At 38.8% G+C, this 24291-nt stretch overlaps 1 protein-coding gene across 6 annotated transcripts in view; it reads left to right on the top strand.

Annotated features, from left to right (window-relative positions):
* LOC148323034 (oxysterol-binding protein-related protein 7-like) overlaps window positions 1–24291 on the top strand; it is a 30054-nt gene that overhangs the window by 5505 nt on the left and 258 nt on the right. For 2 of the 6 annotated variants that reach the window (XM_088316208.1, XM_088316209.1), the window contains 24 exons: window positions 35–138; window positions 256–312; window positions 2153–2353; window positions 2935–3078; window positions 3182–3235; window positions 4347–4460; window positions 5032–5199; window positions 6894–7044; window positions 8589–8707; window positions 9715–9804; window positions 9958–10099; window positions 10416–10549; window positions 13913–14005; window positions 15499–15676; window positions 15943–16014; window positions 16141–16355; window positions 16423–16560; window positions 16645–16708; window positions 17867–17945; window positions 19090–19234; window positions 19359–19509; window positions 19583–19709; window positions 23320–23442; window positions 23571–24291. The exon at window positions 23571–24291 is cut by the window's right edge and continues 258 nt beyond it. In XM_088316208.1, the coding sequence (XP_088172334.1) occupies window positions 106–138; window positions 256–312; window positions 2153–2353; window positions 2935–3078; window positions 3182–3235; window positions 4347–4460; window positions 5032–5199; window positions 6894–7044; window positions 8589–8707; window positions 9715–9804; window positions 9958–10099; window positions 10416–10549; window positions 13913–14005; window positions 15499–15676; window positions 15943–16014; window positions 16141–16355; window positions 16423–16560; window positions 16645–16708; window positions 17867–17945; window positions 19090–19234; window positions 19359–19509; window positions 19583–19709; window positions 23320–23442; window positions 23571–23679 (2901 nt within the window). In that variant the 5' untranslated portion in view covers window positions 35–105 and the 3' untranslated portion in view covers window positions 23680–24291. The remainder of the gene's footprint in view (window positions 1–34; window positions 139–255; window positions 313–2152; window positions 2354–2934; window positions 3079–3181; window positions 3236–4346; window positions 4461–5031; window positions 5200–6893; window positions 7045–8588; window positions 8708–9714; window positions 9805–9957; window positions 10100–10415; window positions 10550–13912; window positions 14006–15498; window positions 15677–15942; window positions 16015–16140; window positions 16356–16422; window positions 16561–16644; window positions 16709–17866; window positions 17946–19089; window positions 19235–19358; window positions 19510–19582; window positions 19710–23319; window positions 23443–23570) is intronic. The other 4 variants (XM_088316212.1, XM_088316213.1, XM_088316210.1 and 1 more) reach the window with 4 other exon arrangements.

The raw sequence follows: 24291 nt of genomic DNA, 5'->3' as shown, positions 1-24291 counted from the left end.
GTGGCGCTAACCTATTTTGTTCCCCTGATGACAGAGCTGGCAGGCCTGTTGGGTAAGTTAAAAGTCCTCCACTTTCAGCCCCACCCAGATACTTGCTCCTCTGATATGCACCTGTCTGGCAAGCACATTCCCACTCAGGTGTGGCTTTGATCTTTATGTTGCATTAAGAATAGTTGTCAGAGAACTTTGCCGTAGAAAGGTTCATGGAGGTATTGTTTTTCTGCTTTTCTGCTCTTCTTTTATCCTGGGGAAAAGCTGAAGGTATTTTGTTTGGACTGTTTGGAGCACAGACCATCACACAGACTGAAAAAGGTGAGTTTTGATTAAATATTTTGGTCAGTTAATTTTAAGTGAGCCTCAATTTGATAATTGAATAGTTTACTTTTAGACTGTATTTGCTCAGTGCAGTTTAACTCTTGTGGGGAAAAATGGTGTTCCAGTAATTGTAGTAGTTTGAAGCATAGTTTCTGTATGGGGATTATAAAATCCAAACTTAAATATGTAATAATTGCATGCATCTTTTTTAAACTGGAAAGCATGCGTTTTATGCAATTGAGAAAGAAGCCAAAGTTGATTCTTAGATATAAACCTAGCGTGATCTAAATAGATGACGTAAGGCATGTATTGCCGTGAAGCCCCGCCTAATCATGGTTCACTCTTCACAAATTCACTTGTTTTTTCTTTTGGGACTAAGCCGAAGGTGTTTGTCGAAAAGAAAAAAAAAAAAAGGTTAAAGTCAAGTATATTTTTGTATTCCTTAAGGCAAAAGTCCGGACTAATTAAGGATTAGTAATTGTCATCAAGAAAGTATCTGAGATCTTAGGGAGGTATTTAAGTCTTGCCTGGGTTATTAATGGAAGTCTTTGCAGCATTTGTTTTATTTGCTCAGTTGCCGTTAAAAAGCTAATTTTTAAGATGGTTATTTTTAAGGGAAATGTTAAAAGATAAGTTTAAAGTGAAATAGAATTCTAGTAGATGCTCTTTAGATATGTAAAAAAATAATCAGACAGGGTGTCAATTACTTCTCCTCAATTCCCCTGTCAATAGTTGGTGCTTTATAGATAGTAATGGTCAATTGGGTGTCAGCAAGATAGCAATTTCCAATAACTCTTTGCATGGGGGGCATCCACCTATGGGCGGTTTTCGTAGATTATATAGCTCTCTAGATCTTTGATAGTTAATTTGTGATGTTTTTATTAATATTATTTTTTTGCACAAATATACCCCATGTTTTATGAAAATGATCACCTGTCCAGATATATGGGAGGTGGGTGAGATGTAAAATATAATATTTAAAAACGCCTCAGCCCTGTGTTTGTACTGTAATTGCTATGGTCTGTTCCATGTATCTTGTCTTTGTCATGTTTTGGCCCTCTCATACTCTACTTTGAAATATTTACGACTACTATGTATTTGGGTTGATGCTGCTAGCACTGAAATGATTACTACTTTATGTCAGGATGATTTTAACAGCATTATATAATGGTTACACTTAAAAAAAAAATGTTTTGGAGTAAACTGTCCATTTTATTTTTACTCAAAGTTGCTCATGTCACACCACAACATTTTTCTTCCACCCATAGTTAGCATTGTCTCAAAAATGTGATGGTACTAGTTGAAATGCTCAGAGCTAAATTTAGTCTACATGTTATTCCACTATGCCTACAGATGAACAATTGCACCCAGAAAAGGGGCCCGGCCCAAGTATTTTGGCACTTAGGATGCCACCACTACCCTGAAGTGGCCAGATTTTACAGCTTTCAAAAGCCTCGGGGTTTATGTATTGCAAATGCAGAGTCACCAAAATGCGAGCAGCCTCAAAAATGTTGGAAAATAAAATATTGCTCTTTTGTACGAAGTAGTCAGGTTAATACAATCTTAGAGTTTATATTGTGTCATTAACTTTAATTTTTGATTTAAAAAAAAAAAAAAAAAATGTTCTGCCCAGGTATCACGAGGATCTTTTTTTTTGTAGTTACCTTATTTTGAGATTAATGATTACGATTTTTCTAGTCACTATGTTTGGCATTTCTATACTTTAAGATCTCAGGGTTTCAGGAGCAATATTTATTTAATCCAAGAAATGCAATGAAAATCATATTTTTGCCACTGGTAGTAATGCTCGTCTGTTGCCTTTGTTGACCCTCCACAGTGCGGATTACTGTGCTGTGACACACAGCCAGTCCTCAGTCCTGTCACGCTAGACATTACACCCATGGACCCTCAGGTGTGCCCGCCCCCGCTTAGTAGCAACCAGTCATTGATATCAGCCATTGACAAATCCCCAGCCAGTGTATACAAACCTGGCCACTCCAGGAGCAGCAGCACTGGCTCCTCCAAATATTCAAAGCAGGTAACTCGACTGCAAAATCTGGTTGCCAATTCTGCTACAAGATTTAGGACCCCTAATGTTTATATATATATATATATTTTTTTTTTTTTGATGGTTGGTTTTTAAGTATTATTCCATCTCGTTTGTCCTATGGGATCAGAGGTCAATTCAGGTGCACATTCAATTGTTTCCAAAAGGAAACATTGTAGTGGGCTTTTACTGCATCTGTAAATTGTAAAAGGCTCCATCTAAAATTTTAGAATGGAAACTAGTCAAACAATTTGACTTTGTAGCGATATTGATTACCTTTGCAAACCCTACATTTGAGCTGAATCTGCTCATAGCTGTTTGTTCCTTTTCTCACTTAAGACCATGGGAGAATTTAAAATGTATATCAATGCAATGCAACTTTATTGCAACGCCTTTTCATAACAGCTGAAGCTGTTATGAAAATGCGCTATATAAATATACTAAGCGCTTTCCATATAGTGCAATATAAATTAGCGGAAAATCAGCATGCATATTAAAAGAATCAATAGATACCATAAAAACAGCAGAACATCTACTATATGCAGTTTAAAATGTATATGTACTATATGCAGTCTCGTAACTGGGAAGTGATGGAGGACTTGCAGCACCTGGAACAGAATTCCGTTCCTGGCTCCTCTCTGGATCTCAGTATTCCTGGGATATGTGAGGGATTTTTGATGAAGAGGAGGAAATACCCATTAAAGGGCTGGCACAAGGTATATACAGCTCGATAAAACCTCTTATGAAGTTTCTTGGCCAATTCAACATTGTCTGAAAATGAGAGGAATTATTTTGAAGACGGTGTCTCTTATATTTCAGAGATATTTCATGTTGGAGAAGGGAATTCTAAAGTATTCAAAGACACAGCAAGATGTAAGTAACACGGTTTCTCTCTAAGTATGAAAAGAGCCATGAACTACCCCCCCACCAAGTACTATGAATGAGTATTGTGTGTTGTTGTGCAATATATGGTATATGTTGTCTTTTTCCTGTTACATACTTTTAAGTGGGGGGATGGACTTTAACTCCATTTCAGGTCTGATGTGGCCTCGACTTTCTTTCTGTTCACACTTGGTCCATTCCATGCTTGTCTTTAACATCGCTTTGCAAATGATTAGATTTATTAATGTAATGTTTCGTTCTTGCAAGGCATGTCGTGTTATTTTGGGGATACTGAGTAATGTCTCATTTTGAATTGCAAATATCATTATCTTCAAATATACCAAGTCACCTTATCCACAGTTTCAGGAACGTTTGGATGGAACCAGCTGGTGGTGTGTGAGGTTTTAAGTTAATGAATACAGTTTAAAAGACTTATGATTTTATTTTATGTAGCGGCGTGACCACATACTTTTTGCTGGATTTGTGTATTTGTTTGTGTAAAACAAAATAAACATTTTTTTTTTTTTTTTTTAAAGGACCTGGAGTGCTTCATGTTCATACTTCACAGGTTGAAGCTCATCACATTTTGGACTGAACTAAGACCACCTTGCAATCAAATGCTCACTATTATTGACAATAATCAAGACCATCCATGTGCAGCTCCATTAGAGACGTCAATGCAGCAGCAGTTCAGATTGATTACTGCAGGGCTTGGCAATATTTTAAGAGCCACTTCTCGGTCACTGATTAATGTGAAGGGCTAGCAGTTTGATACACATATCTGAAACAACAAATTTGCGCAAAATACCTTTACTAATTTATAACTAGCTAGGTTATACATTATTATCAATGATATTAGTTTATGTGAAGACACTGATGATTTTATTGATCAAGTAGGTCATGCTTACATATTAGTAACACTTAATTTGTATAAGTGTCTGGCCGGTGTTCCCATTTTCAAATGATGGCTATTTTTAGAACAGATCCACAGGCTATTTATGTGGTCTTTGGGGGCTACCTGTTGCCCACGGGGACCATGTTAGTGACCCCAGGTTTAATGGGTAGTGCCAAGCTTAATATTGTTGCTCACTTTGTCTTCCAGATTCAAAAAGGAAAACTTCATGGATCAATGGATGTTAGTGTTGCTGTTATGTCCGTTAATAAAAAGTCTCAACGTATAGACTTGGACGCTGGAGACAATCTCTACCACCTGATGGTAATTTGCAAAGCGCAGCGGATTCTCACATGACTTCAGAGGGAAAAAATATTTAGGCCAGCGATTTTATTTTATTTTTTTTTTTACTCTGAAGTACATGAAGAGTTGCAACAATTACTCAAATATTTTCAAGAATCCATTCGTCGTTCAGCGACCTTTTTAATTTCAAATTCTTCAAATTCTTTGAATTTCAGCCTTTCAACAGTAATTAGTCAGATTTCTGAAATCCTCCATGAAAGCAGACTATCTGTGTTGAATCAAAATTTAAATTCAAAACGTATTTGCGAACATCTTTTAGTTTGAAACAATTTTCTGACATGACTGAACCAGTTACTGAATCATGTTGGTGCACTTTCTGTCCCATTTTCCTTTTTTTTTTTTCAGAGGGACGGAAATTCAATTGTTTTTCGTAATAAAGAATTATGACAAACTTATCGATTATAACAAGAAGTAATAGAGACAAGAATAATCTAAATAAGACCTAAATACATGTTTTTAAGTCAAGTTCAATTGCACTTTTTTTATTTTTTTTTTATAGTATCATAATGTCTGCTTTCTTTCGTTCTTTTAGGCCAAGAGCCCTGACATATTTTACATTTGGTTGACAAAGCTGTGTGCCCATCGTGTATTTCGAAAGAACGAGGCTATGAGCGTGCAACGTGGAGTGCTTCACGCAATCTCTCTTGGCCACAGTTCACTGCCAGTTTTAAACAATCTGGCCCAGAAAAAAAGAACCTCCGTAAGTTGAAATCTTGAATGGAGCCTGTCATACTCTCTTTCTGAGTGCGTGCGTACATGCATATGGACGTAGTATGCGCACACACAGTAAAACGCCTTACGTGAAAGGTTCACGGTCCTGGTAATTTTTATTTTATTTTTTTAACCATGTTTGATGTGAAACAAAGTCACTGACGTATGCATCCAGTTACAGCAAGCAGTTTGTACAAATTGCAGCATTGGTTCTTCTGCGGATGGCTTGCATACGATATCAAAATTAGTTTTGCGTGAATCCTTGATTGAATCGTAACTTAATCGAAATGAATCGAATTGGGCCCTTGTAAATACACTCAATTTTTGAAAATTTGAATCGATACTCAGCCTAACAAACACTGAAAATACAATGTAAAAGCTTGATCAACATAGATTTGTAGTGTTTTTAATCCAGTACTCTGCCCTCTCCCCTCACTGTCGGACATCTACACCGCCCGGTGCCTCAGCAGGGCTCTCAATATCGTCAAAGACGATACCCACCCAAACTCACACCTGTTCGACCTGATGCCCTCTGGCAGGCGCTACAGGTGCATCAAATCAAGGACTAATAGACTGAGAAACAGTTTCTTTCCAAGAGCCATCTCCATTCTAAACTCTCACACACACACACACACACACGACCACCCTTACCTTGCAGAAGAGCGACGTGATGTGTTTTTATGTCCTATTCATTATTATTTTTCATCGCACTAACTATTCTCTTATTTATCTAATTTATATATTTAACTGACTTATTGTTGGAGAGGGGTGCTCTCTAATCTCGTTGCACACTTGAGTACAATGACAAAGGGATTTCTCATTCTGATTAGATTTGTAGTGTTTTTAGTACAGTACACGAACCCAGGAAGTATGTGTACAGCGTTTAACTCCTCACTAAAGTTATTACAGTTCATGCAAAACTGTCAGTGAGTTTTCACTTAGTAAGCCAAGCCCATCGTTTTCTATTAATAAAAAAAAAATTGCAGCGAAACAACTCCCTTTGAGGAGTTAATAACGTCGTCAAAGTTGAATCAGCTGCAGTCGGCAGCTACTTGGTGGGTGGCAGCATCAAAGAATGGTTTGTTTTTAAGGGTGGCAAAATGGTCGTTTACTCTTGTGACCCAGGCTATTGACATGACTTTGGCTCATAACACACAGCACCCAAATATGTGTATGCCGTAGAAGCCTAAATGGTTGAAGAAAATTTTTGGTTCAGAAATGTTTTAAAACATCTTTCTGTAATTGGTTTGAAAGCTCAAAATCAATGAAGAATATTTTCAGTGATTCTTCACAAAAACATCAATTATGGAAATCATTTTATTATTTTTTTTAAATCATTGAAGGAACACTTAACGTGAGTAGAAGCTATGATTTTTTTTTTTTTTTTTTTGGGAATATACCTCTTTCATCTTAGCGAATAATTTTGTAGGTAAAGTCCTCAAGCCTGTCGCAATACTCATCGACGCATGATGACATCAGTTCGGAAAAGTGTACTATTGTTGGATCCTATCGGATGATGGAAGAAATACTCAACATTTAAAAAAGATTAGATAATTTGTTTATTTTCCCAAACCAGAAGTAATGTATGAAACTTAGTGGAAGTCTCTTCCTTTTGATAAGTCACATTCCACTATCTTATTTTGCAATAGATATGTCACACCTTTGATTGGAATATTTTTGTAGTTGCCCATCTATGCCAGCTCGGCATCGGTGTTCCAAACAGAGATGGAAAGCCCCTCCCTGACTCCCAGACCCCCTGCAGCCCATCCAGGCGTGACCAACAAGGTATCAGCCTGGCTACAGCAGACCAATGACATTGATGCAACTTCCAATGGTGAGAAACGGATGCAAACTTTACATCTATGACACAATATGATGCCCAACTCTCAGTACAGCACTCACAGATTAACCCATTCACTGTGTATTTTTCATTCTACATTTTTATTGGTCTAAAACGTATATATATTGGGGGGAGCCAACCAGTTTATTGCGCAAAAGGCTTAGTAGAGTTTTGGTTTCAATACATTTATAATATCTGTTAATTTTTTAGTGGATTGTCGCTTTGGGGTGTTTTTAGTGAGGAATTAACATTTTAACATGCTGGAAAACCAGTGTTACTGTCCACAGTGAACAGTCTTGCATTACCATAGGTTTGAAAGGCTGTCGACAAAGAAAGAAACCCTTGTTCTGAAATCTACATCTTCAAGCTTAATTGTACGAAGGCCGTTTAAAAAAACTATTTACACGAGAGCTGTGAACAGCTATAAAAGGCCCTCGCAACCCTGGAAACGTTTTGGCACATTGGAATTACTTTGGACTGTAGTTGGCTCCAAGAGACATTTTTGTAGGAATTGGCCTGCTACATATACTACCAAATTTTCATAGTTCTAGATGAAACGTACAACTGGGGCTGCTGTATTAAAAATTTCTAGGGGGACCCATCTTTTCAAATTCGCGCAGTAAACAAATACAACATTGACTTTGCCTTGCCAGATTTAGTCCATCAATATCAGCGTTGTTTTATTGTTGAACTGTGCATTGCCACACCCACAGCTTTTCGCGAAAAATGACAATGAAAATTTTCGCATTTTGACATCTTGGAGGCCTAAACACTCATCTTAGCAAATATGAGGTTGACCTTGTGAACCTGCTCGGAGAAAAACCTCAACTAAAATAATTTCTAGTTTTTTGTTTTACCAGTAGGTGGCGCTATCACTACTACGAAAAATAAGTTCATGTCTTCAGGCCTGTACTATTATCAAATGTGAGAGGTCTTTAAAAGAAATTATTGTGTACTAGTTAAAGTTCGAGCAGCTTTTGTTGTCAAAGCCACGTTAAAATTTGAAGTGAATTCAAAATGGCCGACTTCCTGTGCAATTTAGCATATACCTGCAAGAGACTTTTTTTGGATATCTTGGATGTGTACATATTCCATCAAATTTTTGACGTGCTAGGTGAAACATCCGGATGCTTCTTTGAAAATTCGAAGGGGGTGATAGATAGCGAACCATTTTTTTTTTTAATTGCTCAAGAAACAGATATTGATTTTGCCAGGCCTGATTGCAAAGTTTCATGAGTTTTCGTTAATGTTTAGATCTTAACAATCGCCGTTGTTTTATTGGCAAACTAAGCTAAGACAAATTTCAAGACAAATGACAAATTCCGTATTGACATCTTGAAGGCCTAAAACTCACCCAAGCAAATAAAAGTTAGTCTTCGTTAACCTGCGTAGATAAAATCAGTAGTTATCAGTGGGAGTATTTGAGTTGTATATTTTGACCCTGAGTGGATTCGAGAAAATTCAAGATTGTTTTTACAAATCATTGAAGTTGTGAAGGGAATGAAGTTCATCTTATGAAATTGATCCTTTTCCGTCAGACTTGACTCGTTGTCAGGCTGACCTGACAGAATTGGCCCTGCTCATCCAGCGACTCCATTGGCTCGAAGGAGGCTATCCAATCACAGACACAGACCTGGAGATGCGCATCAGTATGCAGGTGAAAAAAACAAACAAACAACCAAAAGTAGTTTTTGACATGACGGGAGCTCATTCCATTAAATGGCCACAGATGTAAAGGGCCATTGATGTGAATAAATATGACACGCTCCATTTTAGCTGCGCGTTTCCAGCAATGTTAAGCCAATGTGCATTGTTTCCATGACATTTTCTGGGACAGTTGTCGACGTGATTGCCACGCATATCCATGCATTGCCTTTGATGTAAGGTCGCCCCTGCCAACATGGCCAGCCATGTCGGCATGTCTGTTATTCTGCTCTAGTCTTACAGCATATCTGCGACAATAGCTTCACAACCAGGAAATACATGTGCCACTCTTGTTTATATACAGCAGGGATGCTCACACTTTTTTAGCATGCAAGCTACTTATGGGGGGGCGTGGCCATATTAGGCCATAGTAGGCGTTTTTCAAGTCATCACTTATTTCCTAATTTCTCCAAGACTAATAGTTAAAAAAATTATGACTAATTTCAGTGTTCTGATCAAAACAATTTTAAACTGAGCTTGTTAGTTAAAAATGGAACTTGTCCTTCCATAGGTTTAGAGTAGACGGAACAAAATGGAAACTGCACGTTTTGACAGTTAGCGCCCTTGTATGCATATACGCAAAGTGGAATGTGACAGGCACAGGACTGGCTGCCCTGTATGTCAGTCAAGTGACAAATGTTACAACAGATATATATTTTTAATTTTATTTGTATTTTTTTTTTTTTAAAGCAATGCGATCGACAGACACGTCGGGAGTTACTGGTCAATCACAAATGACACAATAGTCGCCCCTATATATAGCAGTCAACAACCTCGGACAATCCTGTACCTGCAGACTTTGACAAATACTATACACAGAGGCATCCTGAGAGGACTGAACACAGTTTTCTGTCTGGTTCCGGCTCTGTAGTTGTACATACTTCACCTGTAATAAGACCATTAAGGTGAAAACAAAGTTTTAATATGTAATTTTAATCAAGTATTTTTTTATCCACTCAGAATCTTTCTTTGGAGAAACCCAAGAAGAAGACTGGAAAAACACTTGGTCACTCCAGGACCTTGTCCCGTGTGGAAGCTATGGGAGGAGTTGTAAGTTTTAAAACAAAGTTTATTTTCTTTTTCTGCTGTGTACATTTCAGTTCTCAAGTAGAATAAATTACAAGTTATAAAATGTCAAGGAAAGGCACTAGCAATCAGTTGTAATATGTTTTTGCTGACTTGGACTCTTCCTGTTTCCTCTAGTTCACTTCCAGCCACCTTAGTACCAACTTCAGTTCTCTACAATCTATCCCAGATTATGTGTACTCACAGCTGTCTAATCCTCAAGTCACTTCACCAGAGGCCAAGAAATTGCAACAGGACATCTGCATTGTCTCACAGAGGGGTATGTGTCTGTTCTTGTTGAATTTCTGTTAAATATTAAATACCTTGGCAAATCTTAATTTAAAAAAACAAAAAAAAACAACTTAATACCACTGAATCACAATTTCTTTTGTCTGAGGTTCTGAGTCACACACCAAGTGAGCCGTGACGGTTTAGGAAAACAATGATGTGGGTGTTGCATGCATTGACACCGGTTTATCAACTTCATTTAACAATCCAAATAAAGGAGTTCTAGATTTAAAATGTTTTGTCACCATCTGCTATTTTTAACTATTAAATGTTGCAATTTTTTGATAAAGCGGCTCTATTTGTTGCAGTTTTTACCTCCCTCAAGTCTGTTCATGAAACTTTGACCTTGGAGAGAGAACGTCTTAGACAGGCCTGGACTGGCCCAGATCTAAGGCAGGACACCTCAGAACAACTCGCTAAACTGTGCAGCACACTATCAGAGGTAATAGTGACCCACATAAGCCGAGCCAGTTATACGTTGTTTCAAGTATGCATCCAGTACACGCACATGCAAATTCATCCTCTCTCACACGTATGGTATATACTATACAGGCACGCACCTGTATATGCACACAGATACAAGCACATATATATATACATGACTGACACAAAGTAATGAAAATGTCCAACTTAGTCTGGGTACAAGTTTGCACCACTAATTGTTCTTGACCAGATGATCAACCATAAACGGCATGTGTGTCACAACTCGTAGCGCTCAGGCCACACCTAGCCCAGTTTGCTATCACACCCAACCGTGAACATTTTTGGCCTTAGTCATATAGTGTCTTTGCTATTTTCAGTGATACCATCTTTTAAAATTTGAAACAGACAAGTAGTATATTAGAACTAGATTTTGTATGACCAGTCCAATTAATTGCACTTGCACTGTAAGATTTACCGCCACCAAAAGTAGCAAACTATACACTGCTAGAAACATCACTTTAAGTATTACGCCATGTCTGTCTGTACGAAATAACACATTCGAGATATCATAACTGTCAAACGTAATAACTGCGAATACAACAATGCATATTGGGAAAGTCCTACTCTTCCGATTACCAGACTTGCTCCGACATATTTTTTATTGAGTGGTGTGAAGGGATGATGACACACAAACTACAAATTCCATAATGCTGCACAATAGCTCCCTTATGCAATGATGAGCTACGTGGATCTTTCTGTAACTCCACCTACATGGGGGCTCAAATGTATCTGTTCTCTATGATGAAACCATCACATAAATTTGGATTTCCAAAATTTTTTCCTGTGACTTTCCCCCCCCCAACATGTTTATATCTTGGCAGATATTTTCATGCAAAGCAACATATTTTAAGTTAAAGTTGAATTATTTTAGAATATGAACCGAAAATTACCTTTTTGTGTTAAATTTTAGTCTGTTCAATAGATGTCTATCTTATTCAAGCAGCAACATAAAGTGCGCTTTGAGTTTTGAGCCACCTCACATTTTTGTGAATATTTTATGGCTATTTATGTGACTACATAAAGTGACATTTGGCTGCAGTGTGAAAAAATCAGTGTGCAGCATCTACAACAGTATAAAGCTACTTTCCTTTTCACAATAACACAGCCATTGTCTAAACTGATGGAACCAAAAAGTTAATTCAAGGAAAGGAAAACTTGCTATTTTTGCCGGTGGTTTCGACATTTATGACGAGGTGTTGAGTTTTCTGAGAGAACCGTAAAATCAGTTATACAAGTTGTATACAGGCTATTCACTAACTACTTAACAATGTCGCAAAGTTGGCAACATTTATTCCTTGTTTTCCGGTGAAAATGTTTTTGTGACCCCAAAATGTTCAAGAAATGAAAGCCTTTATCCGTATTAATCAAAAGTTGATATGTTGCCATCTGTATGTATACAAAAACAAAGGCCCTTCCCTTCCATCAGTTGGTCTGAGCTGTTGAGGTGCAGTGTGAAACTGGAAACTGTTAAGCCTGTTTGGCCTGTTCTTCTTTTCTTTTTCTTTTTTTGTTTTGGGACAGGGAGGTTGCAGTCATCACATTTGTTGCCTTTTTTTATACAACCTGGTCAAGCACTAAATTCTTTCCTCACAAAGATGCACAAGAGTGGATAGTTATGTGGATATATGTTTGTTCTTCACCATTCCTTTCAGATTTTCCACAAGGTTTCTTCTGGGCTTGCTGTCTTGCATTAAAGGCAGAGTTTATGTGTAGCTGTTTTGAGACTGGTAACTGGTATTCTCTCTGAGATTGCAATTATGATTGTGTAGTGTGCCGAGGCTTCTTGTCATATGACTGGCAGCAAGCAAGTGTGTCTGACAGCTATGAAGATTGCCAACCCAATTATCTGAAGGGAAAAATAGTTAAGCGTAACCTCTGCTCATGTTTAACCTTCCGTCATTTGACACAGCTCTTCATGACCAAAAAAAAAAGATCCAAACTGTTTTTACAGTCATTATACATATTGTAAAGGTGTATTCCATTAATAATATCCATAAGTTGATTCTGATGGTATACCATAGTGCCTTAAAAAAATATTTTCCCACTAAATTTTTGTTTTTGAAGACAAAGATACCTCAAGTAAACATAAAATGCAATTTTTGAATTGTGATTTTATATATTGAGAAATAAAATCAAGGAAACCTGTCACTGTGGGGAGGAAGCAGCTGCCACCCAAACTTAATTGCTTTGACCACCCTCAGCAGAGGTCATAAACTGATGGCTGAGCATTCAACCTTTTCTTCTTGTAAAGCGCAAAATTGATCCATTAATCACAGCAATCCCTGAAAACACAAAGCAGCCCCCGACAGTCGCACTAACGCCACCATGTTTGACTCTTGGTATTATGTTCTTTATCTGAGACGTTGTGCTACACGTGCACCAGATTTAACGAGACACAAAAAGTCAAACTTTTGTCTCACCAATTCGAAGAATAGCTATCAAAAGTCTTCAGAATAATTCACAAGTGTTTGTCATTCTTGGTTAGCAGTTAACGGTCTGTAGTCGTCACTCTGGTCTCTGGGGTCATTTCCGAGGTACCTGGGCACATTGTCCACTGTTTAGTTTTACTCCATTTGTGGATTATTGTACTATGCTTCACTGGGGTCCTAAAGCTTTAGGAATTACTTTGTAACCCTTCTTAGTCAGCTAGATGTCAGTTACTTTATTTCTCATCTGTTCTTGGATTTCTTTGGGCATTTGTGCTGCAGCTTGTTGATCTTGGAAGATATCTTTTCGTCAAACAGGTTATATTTAAGTTATTTCTTGAACACGTGGTGCTAATCTGTGTTGGGTGCGGTCAGTGATAATGAACTCGGATGGCCAAGAAAAGTGATTCTCCATAGTTAATTCACAATATAGCAAGGGGGTGGCGAATACTTTTTTTACGCAAGGCCAGGTAGCTTTGATTATTTTTTTTTTCTGAATGAATAAAATCAACCACTGAAAAATGCCATGTTGTTTACTTGGGTTATCATTGTCTCTTTTTAATATTTGTTTGATCTTTTATATTAAAGTGAGTATACGACGAAGGAAAAGAATTAAGGCGGTACTTTTTAATGGCACAGTATGATGGTGTTTTTAGATTTTTTTTTTTTTTTTTAATGCAAGAAAATTTCCTTAATATTTACGAGGTGGGACTGGAATGACGCATAAATTGAATAGGGGAACGGAAGAATTATTGTGATGGCTACTCGCTATTTGCAGCACATACTCTAGTGATATTGTTAATATGTTGCAAGCAGTAAGACATTTTCTTCTATAGATTAATTTTTTTCCCTCCTCATCCTCTCTCTTATGTGTTGGGACTGTGCTTGTGTGTTAGTTTGACTTACAGTCTCATCTGACCAAAGTCCATTCACTTTCCTTGTCCTCGGAATCTACTGAAGAATCCTTCTGCACTGTCCGAGCAGACCAGGTGTGTACGCTCCCCGAGTTGTGCATATGTCTGAAGGACAGTTTTCTAATTGATTTTGAGATACTCATGTCAATAATCCTTTGTGTTCTCTCCGAAGTGTAAAATTACAGTAATAGCTGTCTTTCAAATACACAAAGTACAAGAGTCTAATTTTTCTACCATTTGTCCTCATTGCTCATCAATAATCACTTTTCTGGGACTGGTCGCTGAGTATCCTTTATCCTAAACTGCACATAGTTTACAGTGGTATATATTCAGCCCTATAACAATCAGCTGATTATGTGTCAGCACAGTATGTAGTTTTACACTCTGGGATGCACGTTACAATTTTGCTGTATTTCAAGAGAGCACCAGAGACTATTACTTGGTGTTAATTTTTTCCTGACCCAGCAACCTCACTGTTGGTGGCAATTCTAAGATTAGTTTTAAGGGGGAGGCGGTCAATGCCGCATGAATAGATGCAGTTTACAGCAATATCTTCTGTTTTTTTGTTTTTTTTAAACATGTGTTCACATTGCATAACTTAATATAGACCTTACTTAACTAAATAGATCAAACAAATGAACTGGAAAAGTTTCTGGTCAGAACATGTATAAAATTTAACTTAAATTTGTACTTTGAGTTGCAGTAAATAATTTAGCGAGAGTGAATCGCGAAAAGTTGCTCGTGAATTCGTATCTCAGACAATAGAAAATTATGCCTCACCCAATGCATAAAAGATGGGACTTTATATTTTCTTGTCAGTCAGAATAATTTTTAGTTTTTGGGCCTCAACTAAAAAGTGTCAGACTGATTTTGATGTACAAAAAAAGAATACATGCCCGAACGGGAAAAGGGGCGTGACACACTTCTGCATATTTTTTTTTTTTAGCTTTTTGTGTTTAGATATCTATGGCACCGTGAATGTTTTACAATACCATGTATACTGCTTCCTTGCTGAGTGGTTAACTGTGACAATATTCTCCATCTCGACGGCAGCACTCAGTATTTAGTATTGTAAGATACCTACTAGTTGTCAAGTCTTAGTTGTTCTGGTGTGTTTTGATCCGTTTAGTTTTTTCACAGGAGTATCACATGTAAACATTAAAACAGCATCCCCTTGATGGGTCCTCTGGCAGATAGTCTGCACATTTCATTAATGTGGCTACCTAATATAGATGAATATCAACTGTTAGCAAATGCTCAATGAAGAACTACTGTAAATATGGGTAAATCTAGGGATAATCTTAATCAGAAACTTGTGTGTATTTTTTTGCACACTTAAATTTGTGAATTGATCACCTTTCACTCATGACTGATACAGGGCTTGTTGAAAAGTGATTCCTTACTTGTGATGCAAGAAAACAAAATCATGTGCTACAATTGGCGCTCATGTTGGTTTCTCTCATGTTATTTTGCCGTTGCACTATTCCTTTGCATTATGCAGCACACTGTATTTGGATATTTAAAACCCACGGTTCTCAAAATCAGTTTTGTTTTTCTCGCCTGGGCAGAGGACGCCATCTTTTAGTCATAGTCAACGTGCACCCTCTGTGGCTGATTCCATGTCAGAGTATTTTGATGCCAGTGACGTGATTGTATGTGAGACCTCCTCTGAAGCGGAGGGTTCAGATGAATCCGGTCTGAGTGACATCACCACCACCAGCACATCAGAACCTGAAGAAGGACATGGTGAGTGTTTCGTAATCTTCCAAAGGAATAACAGCAATAACTACATGTCTGATGACTTCACTCTTTTAGTTAGTGTGAATGCAGCGGCGTCAACACACAGATTGCAACACACTGGTCATGTTATTCATGCTATTTTATCGATTGGCTATTGCTCATCACATGAACGGACATGGAGGACAATCCTATTTGATTCTATTAGAGAGCAGTCAGAGAATCCCGATCACTTGAACAAGCAGAATTAAAACTTTCACGTTTGTCTTCTTCAGCCAGTGCCACCCTCAAATACAGAGCCAGTCTAAGGAATGCAACTGACAAACCCACCCCGATGTCTGACACAGGTATCATTGTCGCTAGTTTTTGTTTCTACCGAAAGACCCACAATTGACCTGACTCACTAAATTTATGTTGCTTTTTATTTAAAACAAACAAAAAAAAAACACAAATTCTGTGTTACTGTGATGCAGGCCGTCGCACTTGTATCCCTGCTCCAGGAACGGACAACAGTCACATCGGCATCATGAGCATCCTGTACAACAACATTGGCAAGGACCTTTCAAGGGTTTCCATGCCCGTGGCTCTCAATGAACCTCTGTCCTTGCTGCAGAGAGTGTCAGAAGAGCTGGAGTACTCTGAGCTCCTAGACATTGCTAATCATACCGATGATCCATATGAGCGTATGGTGAGTTTCACATGCCTAAATGTAAACCTAGCACCATTTTTAAAACTCTCATACCCTGGGCGACCAGGTATATGTTGCAGCATTTTCTATTTCTGGCTATGCATGGGCATCCTGGAGGTATCGCTACAAACCCTTCAACCCTGTTCTTGGAGAAACATATGAGAGTCACAGAGAGGACAGAGGCTTCCGCTACGTCAGCGAGCAGGTAGCCTTCCTATTCTGCTGGTAACAGGTGAGGATTATACCACTAATTGGAATTGGAGCATATCTAATACTCTGATTTCTACAGGTTAGCCATCATCCTCCAATTTCTGCCTGCCATGCGGAGTCTACAAACTTCACTTTCTGGCAAGGTATTGAAGTGTGTGGCCAGTCTTTCTTGACTCTGTTATGTAGGAATGTAATCTCTCCTGTCCCAAATCTTCCCCAAAACAGACGAGGCACCCCGTACTGCGATGCACCTTGTGTAGAGACTGAGACCCATAGATCTGTACGCATGCTATTTACTCGAGAAATGGGCCGATGCCCCATTGAGCATTCCAGAATGCATGGAAGCACACCCTGCTAGTTGAAGTCTGAGACTACTGAGCGCAGACTGTGACAACTAAATTCTGTGAATATCTCATTTGGTGATGGTTCACACAATCAGAACAGACCAGTATGTACGTGCTGGAGAAAGCTTGACGAAAGGCCAGCTGTCCACGATACCATAAGTCTGTCTTATCAGTCATGTTATTGCAAGCAAGAAACATTACAGGTTTAGACAACAAACTGAAAAAAAAACATTGCCCAAAGCACACCACTCACATATCTCAAACCAGCCATCTGATTGGCTGAGGCTGATAGGCTCCCAGAATGCCTCAGTACTCTTTTTGTGTTATTTACATTTCTTTTTGGGATATGAATGGCATGAGAGATGTATGTTTTGTGTTAATTGCATTTATTTGTTTCATTGTTTGCTTCTGTGTTGTTCAGTGATAGTTTTGGTTTTGATTTAAAACCGTGACTCTAGTGTGGTTACTAGTAACATCCCTCCCCTGACATTGGCTATGTTGACATGAGATTTCTTATAACATCAGCAATGCTACCATTGACAAAGATGCCACTCTTTGAATGAGAGCTAGCAAACGCGAGCTTGCATGCGCGAGCTAACTTGCGCCGCATAGTTCAATGCAGCTAGTGTGTGTGTTAAATACAGAAATAGCACCCACAACTGATGCTACGGTTGGCCGTGGAAATCAGAGTTTTATAGTGATAGTGCAGCCCGGCATAGTTTGTGGTTCCATTCAAAATGCACTAAACATTTACACGCTTACGCTAATGCGCAATGCGTATTTCGTTTGTGGATCGCTGTAGCATCACAAAAGTCCACAGAGACAAGCGTGGCAGCAATTAAAATAATAAATAAAATATTGAATCAAATCAAAATCGGGAACTGCAAATCCAATTGAGATTGAGTGAATTGTTGCATACCTAATGCTATGTAATCAATTTGTATTTGTTTTCACTAGATCAGAGATGGAAGAACAAGTTTTGGGGGAAGTCAGTGGAGATCCTCTCTAGTGGACCTGTCAATGTCACCCTACCCAAGTAAGATGATGCTTTCTTGGACACTGCTAAAGAAATCTAATTTCCTTACTATGAGATAATTGAAAAACATCCGCACAAAAATGTTATGCACTGTGTCTTGTTATAAAATTAAGACTCACTGTACTAACGATGTACAGTTGGTTGCGTCGTGATGCGTCTACCGTAAATGATCCAGTTTTCGAGCTGGCTCTTTGTAGTGACCAATAGAAGCCACAGCCCATTTGTTTTTGGGGGTTTGGGTTTCACCTTTTTTGTGCAAGCCATTTCATTGGTTAAGATGCAGAAGGAGGAAGTTACAGACAGGCAGCACTGTGAGATAAAGCATCGCTATGTAGTGAAAGGCTTCACTCATTAGTAAGGTGAGAAAATGAGCATCTAAAACCAAAATACATTTGTAACACCTTTTGAAATTCATGAATACTTCAACGGCAAAATGTAGACTTGGTAAAATTTTAATTTTTCAATGGACAAATTCCTCAAACAAAATGCATTAATGGAGATGGGATTGCACCAAAATCTTTGCAATATGATGTTATTTGCGCCTTCAGTAGTCTAAACATGGCATTCTGATTAATATTGCGTTTCCAGAATATGACATAAATATCTAAATCCACCCGTTTTTAGCCATCACAGAGTGCGGTCATTCTGTCTACTGGCGATGACATCAGTTGCTCAGGGCTCAGGTAACGACCAATCACGGCTCACACGTTTTCTGAAAATGAGCCATGCATACATGAACATATTCTTGGAAATACATTTTTGGGATGACTTTGGTTCTAAGAAATTCAGTTATAAGCGCAAAGACGGGCAAGGGTGCCCACTGTTAATGAACGTGTGAGTGTGTTTACTGCAACTGTTGTTTCCCTTAAATAGTTCAACAATACACAAAAAAATCCACTTTTTTAATAGTTCGTTGTTTGTATTTTTGTAGCACTCTGTGATAGAACAATTTATAAAATGATACTGCCTGAAATTGCTGAATATAAATACTATAGAATGAAACCGATTTAAATTTTGAAATTGGATATTTATTTTACCCATAGTAACAAGCGGAGGAACCACTTTAAAACCATCTCATGTTATGAATGCACTGTTACGTACTCCATCTCCAAGTGTATGACATGACTAAACCAAATGTGTGTAGGTATGGTGATCACTACGAGTGGAACAAGGCAGTTACGTGCATTCACAATGTGCTGAGTCAGCAGCGCTGGTTGGAGCACTATGGTGAGGTGGTCATCAGAAACAAAGAGAGTGATGCCTGCACCTGCAAAATATCTTTTGTCAAGGTCAGGACAAGTTTTTCCTTTTTTGTGTGCAGGGGTGTGTGTGTGTGCGTGTGTGCGTGCGTGCGCGCGTGTTTGACAACGTAAATCTAAAGTACATTTTCTCTTTATTCCTCTCGTCACACAGTCTCGGTACTGGACATCCGACAGCAGTAAAAATGGAGTTCAAGGTGTGGTTCTTGACCGGGCTGGAGAGGTTGTTCATCGTTTTGGTGGGTTCTGGCATGAGGGTATCTTCTGTGACACGCTGCCAACCCCAAAGTGCATTTGGAAGCCAAGTAATGTCTCATAAGCGTCGAGCACAAGGATTCCTCTTATCTTATTTAAATTTATGTAAATGTCCTTTTTCAGATGTGCAGCCTAATGACCACTTCCAGTACTATGGATTCTCACGCTATGCCAGAGAGCTAAATGAACTTACACCTGAACTGAAAGCTGTACTTCCACCAACAGACACACGTTTTAGACCCGACCAGAGGTAAAGTAATCAAGTCAATTCCCACTATACATAAGGATGCAGTCGGGGACTACGCTCCTCCAAATTCACTTTCTGTACATAGAGTATGGAAGTCACATTCAGGACTGCAACTGCGGTACAAGAAATGCCTTCTGAACTACTAATTAAGCCATATTAGGGCTTAAAGACCTCCGTTGGCACAATGTAGTTCTGTCATTTGGGAAAAATTAGGAAGAAAAAAAATACAGGCGTGTGCCCTTTGACTGTGCCATTTTGTTGAAAATGTCATATCACACAGTTACATGCAATGTTGTTGTACCTTGTCACAATAAAGCTGTCGTGACAGCTGGAATATGGAGGGATGTTTATTTTGTAGGTGCTGCAGGAAGTGTTAAGTAAATGTTTGAAGAAAACAATTGACTTTTTGGCTAACTCTGATAAAATTGACTTGGCAATTCTGAACTTTTTATGGGGAAAGGAGCAACATTGGGAGTCATTGACACTGGACTCAAGAATATATAGATGGGCATGGCATGACGCGAAGGGAATGGACTCCTCATTCGACGAATCAGCTTGCAGTGATAAATGTCCATTCTGCAAATATGCAGGCAAAATTCAGTCATGTGACTCAGCCAAGGGAACACAATTTTTTCAAATATGGAAGAATGTCCCATCTGAGAGAGTCTCTAGAGTAGAACTGATTTGACAGAGGTCAAAATAGCATTGTAAGCTGTGCCAAAAAAACTGTCCTGTCACGTGAGGAGTGGGGTTTGGACCCGGAAGCAGACAGGAGAGGGAAGTGGCGATGTAAAAGTCTTTATATACAAAAATTCCAAGTAATAACAAGCAGGCCTGGATTCAGAACACATGGAAGATGGCTGACATCCTAACATCATGAATCTGGGGGCTAGTTTACGGGAATCAATCTGGATGGGAAGGTCACGGGAAGATAGCCAAACCATTTGCCCTGGACGATAGTCAGGGGCCGGAGATCGATGTATATCGGCCAGTTGTCGGTTACGCTGGGCTGTGCGGGACAGGACGGCTCTGCCATGTGTAATATGGCATGGCAACGCCGCAGATGAGCGCGGACAGAGGGAGCAGCGACCTCTTGTTCCTGGGATGGGAATAGTGGAGGTTGATATCCATATGCGACCATGGACGGAGACATGCCCGTGGCTGAGGAGGTGAGGGAATTGTGGGAATACTCGATCCATGAAAGCGCTAGGTTGTTGCTCAAAAACCAAGGAACAGTTTACTAGGAATTGGCCACAGGCTCCTACCTCTCCAGTATAATGTTCAGGTGGCGGAATGTTGGGTTCGCAGTGAAAAGGCACTGCAGTAGTGAGTCGATCACTCCTTGATTGGACATGTGGACTGGAGTGGGTGATGAAGGTCGTGGTGGAGTGCTGGATGTCAACTGGATGGTCAATGAGTTGACTGTGGTGGAGAGGTTCTGAATAGACTCCGTGACCTCCCTCAGGATTTGGTCGTGTCTGCTGAGCAGTGCCCCCTGTGTCCTCATGGCGTGGTGGATTGGGTCCTCTGGGTCCATGATGGTCAGTATGTGCTGTCATGTGAGGAGTGGGGTTTGGACCCAGAAGCAGACAGGAGTCTTTATATACAAAAATTCAAAGTAATAACAAGCAGGCCTGGATCCAGAACACATGGAAGATGGCTCACATCCTCACATGAAGAAAGCTTGACGTACTGACGATGTGTCACTGAGTAACTCAATCTTAAATACTCCAAGCATCAAGCCTATATGACATCATAAAAGAACAGAGCATAGCAACTGTGTAGCAACAGATACATGAAGGCATGTCACAACAGGTCCGCAACTCACCAACTATTGTGACTTTTGCAAATCCACAATAATGACTCCCGCTAAAGAAAGGATAAATAAACCTGAAATGTATTGTCAACTCTGCAATAAATTTAGATTGACATAACTTCAAAATATGTGCATGGCAGTGTAGTCCCAATAGCAAAATTTTGAATTTGTTACTATACCTGCATACTGGTCCTGAAACGATACCAGTGCAGTGTTTTGTCCACATACAAAGTAGAAACAATAATAAACTTGAGGTTGTCAGATTTGCAAAATGAAACAAACCTGTTACCAAGTCCAAACATTCTTATATATAAAATATCAAACCAGCATATAGAAAATACAAACATTTTAACCGCTTAGGATAACGAGAATATTGCTAAACTTGTTACGTAACCTTCCCGCTCTTATCAACTGTCGCTCTTGTATTTATTTTATTCCTTTTAGTGCACAGCATTCTTCCTTTAAAGTAGTTCTGAATGGACCAACATTACACCACTACTGTGCATGTTACTCAGCAGGTTATTTGTTGATAAAGGAGCAAGGATGGGTCAAGAGGTTGAGTGCAGATCTTAATTCTCTTGCCGGCTTTTTCTTCCTTTATGTACCTGACAGTGACCTGGCAACATGAGAAATCACAGATGAGTCCTCAAGTCTTTGTGCTATGTGGTTTTCAAGTTGACAGCAGAGGGCAGTGTTTCACTTCTCAGATGGCTGGACATTCCGTGTGTCGTGTACACTGATAGCTGACTTTCCACTGCATTATTCTGTGAATTGTTTAACCAAAATACTGCAATATTTACAATACCGTTTCATAGAGTTTTGTGGCATGTGAAATGGTGTTAATTGTTCTATATGTTCCGATGGTCTGTAAAGCGGTGAATGTGTGTAGGCTGATCTGTGACTGAATATGAAAGCTGGGGTTGAGTGTTGACTCCATTGGGAGTGGCGAACCTGTGCAATTGGACGCAGCAGGCTGTTAGAGAGCAAACCTAAATAGTTTTTGGCATGAAGTAAAACTAATTTCCTTTCAAAATATAAATAAATGACACACTGTGAAATGCTGATGAACAGGAAAGGTTTGTCAAGTCAAAATCAAATAATCTAATGAATACCTTGTCAGTCAAGTCTAGCCAAGTAAGTTGCAAATTTAATCTGAAACGTTTTAAAGAAGAATAAAAATTAAAATTTTGAGAAACAAAAGATGGTTTGCAAAGACTAAATGCTTTTTTTTGTTTTTTTTTTGTTTTCCCCACCACTGCTCCACCTGTTAGATACCTCACTTATCCCGCAAGGTGTAGTTATTCGTGATATCGGTCGCAAAAGAAACAGTTCTTGCTGCTGTCTCTTTGATGTGAATGTCAAGAGTGCGCTCTCTATTTGAGCAGCTCTTGTCGTTCATTTCAGAGCGCCCGCAACTCCCTGGTCAACATGTTGTCATCATCTCCAACGAAGGACGGGAGGGGCGGCAGTCACACGCAGCATACAGAGAAATAGTTGAGAAACTGAGAAACAGTCGGCAAAATAGTTTATTTTGTTTCAATTTAAATTAATTTATTAGAAGGTTAAAAGCTTAAATTATTAACAGTTCAATCGTGAATGTGTATTTTTTTTTTTATTTTTGTAACACTCCATAGAGCAAACAAATATTAAAAGTAACAAAAAAATGCATCTTTTTTTTCCATTCATAAACAATTTTACATTTTGATAAATTAAGCAACAAAAAGTACAGAACTTCAAATTGTGGACTTGTGTTGAAATAAAAGTATAATTTTATTTTGATATGCAATCTTTCATCAGGCTCTTAGAAGAGGGAAAGGTAGCAGAGGCGGATAAAAAGAAGGATGAGGTGGAGGAGAAACAAAGGGAGAGGAGAAAGGAGATGGCCAAGCAAGGGAAGCAGCACATCCCAAGGTTCTTCAGGTGAGAAAACCGTCTTGACCTATTTTAACCTTTTTACACTTGACCAAACGAAAAGTCATTCGCTTAATTTATGCAGTTAGACGTTGAAATCGTGCGATTGCTCACTAATAGTATTTTCTTGTTTTCAGGAAAGAAGTCGACCAGGATGAACGTGAAGTGTGGCTATACAACGGAAACTACTGGAATCTCCGTAAAGAACCAGGGTTTGCTAATACTGAGAACCTTGACCTGTGGTAGTATGTCTGTTTCTCGGCTATGTAAAATGAATGAAATTCACCATTTTTTGTACAGATTTTCCAGCCACCTAGAGTGTAAATGAATATATTAGAATGCTGCTACTGTCGGGATGGAGAGGCTGAGGAAGTTTAAAAGCATACATGAACCTCTTTTTTTTTTTTTTTCTTTTTTTTTTTGGGACCACAGGGGTGAGGTGCCATCTGTGGAACAAATGAAGACGTTTTTAAACAATGTCCGATGTTTTAACTCCAACTTATTGCCTACCTCCTTACATAATTCCTCGAGCACTGAAATTACCTTGATTTAAAGTTTACCTTTCGTAACATTTACTAGTGTGGGTAAAAAAATGAATAAAAAAAAAAATCCCGGGTAAAATTGTTGATATTTTCCATGTTTGTTTTAAGACGCATGTTACTGCAAATATTTATACTTAATATTATAACATCTTGCATTAAAGGCCAAGCCAAAATCATATTTCCTGTCATTTTTAGGCAGGCTAGGTGTGTGGGAAGTTTAACACGTGGACTGGGGCTGTCCTGTTATTCCTCCAGTGGGACCCACTGGACTTTTTATCTACGAGGTGCACACTATATTTTAACATTGTCACAAAGA

The sequence above is a fragment of the Idiotropiscis lumnitzeri genome, chromosome 15 (genome assembly GCF_059441095.1).
Source record: "Idiotropiscis lumnitzeri isolate Australia: NSW breed Sydney's pygmy pipehorse chromosome 15, RoL_Ilum_1.0, whole genome shotgun sequence".
Lineage (NCBI taxonomy): Eukaryota > Metazoa > Chordata > Actinopteri > Syngnathiformes > Syngnathidae > Idiotropiscis > Idiotropiscis lumnitzeri.
This window is presented reverse-complemented; position numbering and strand designations above follow the sequence as displayed.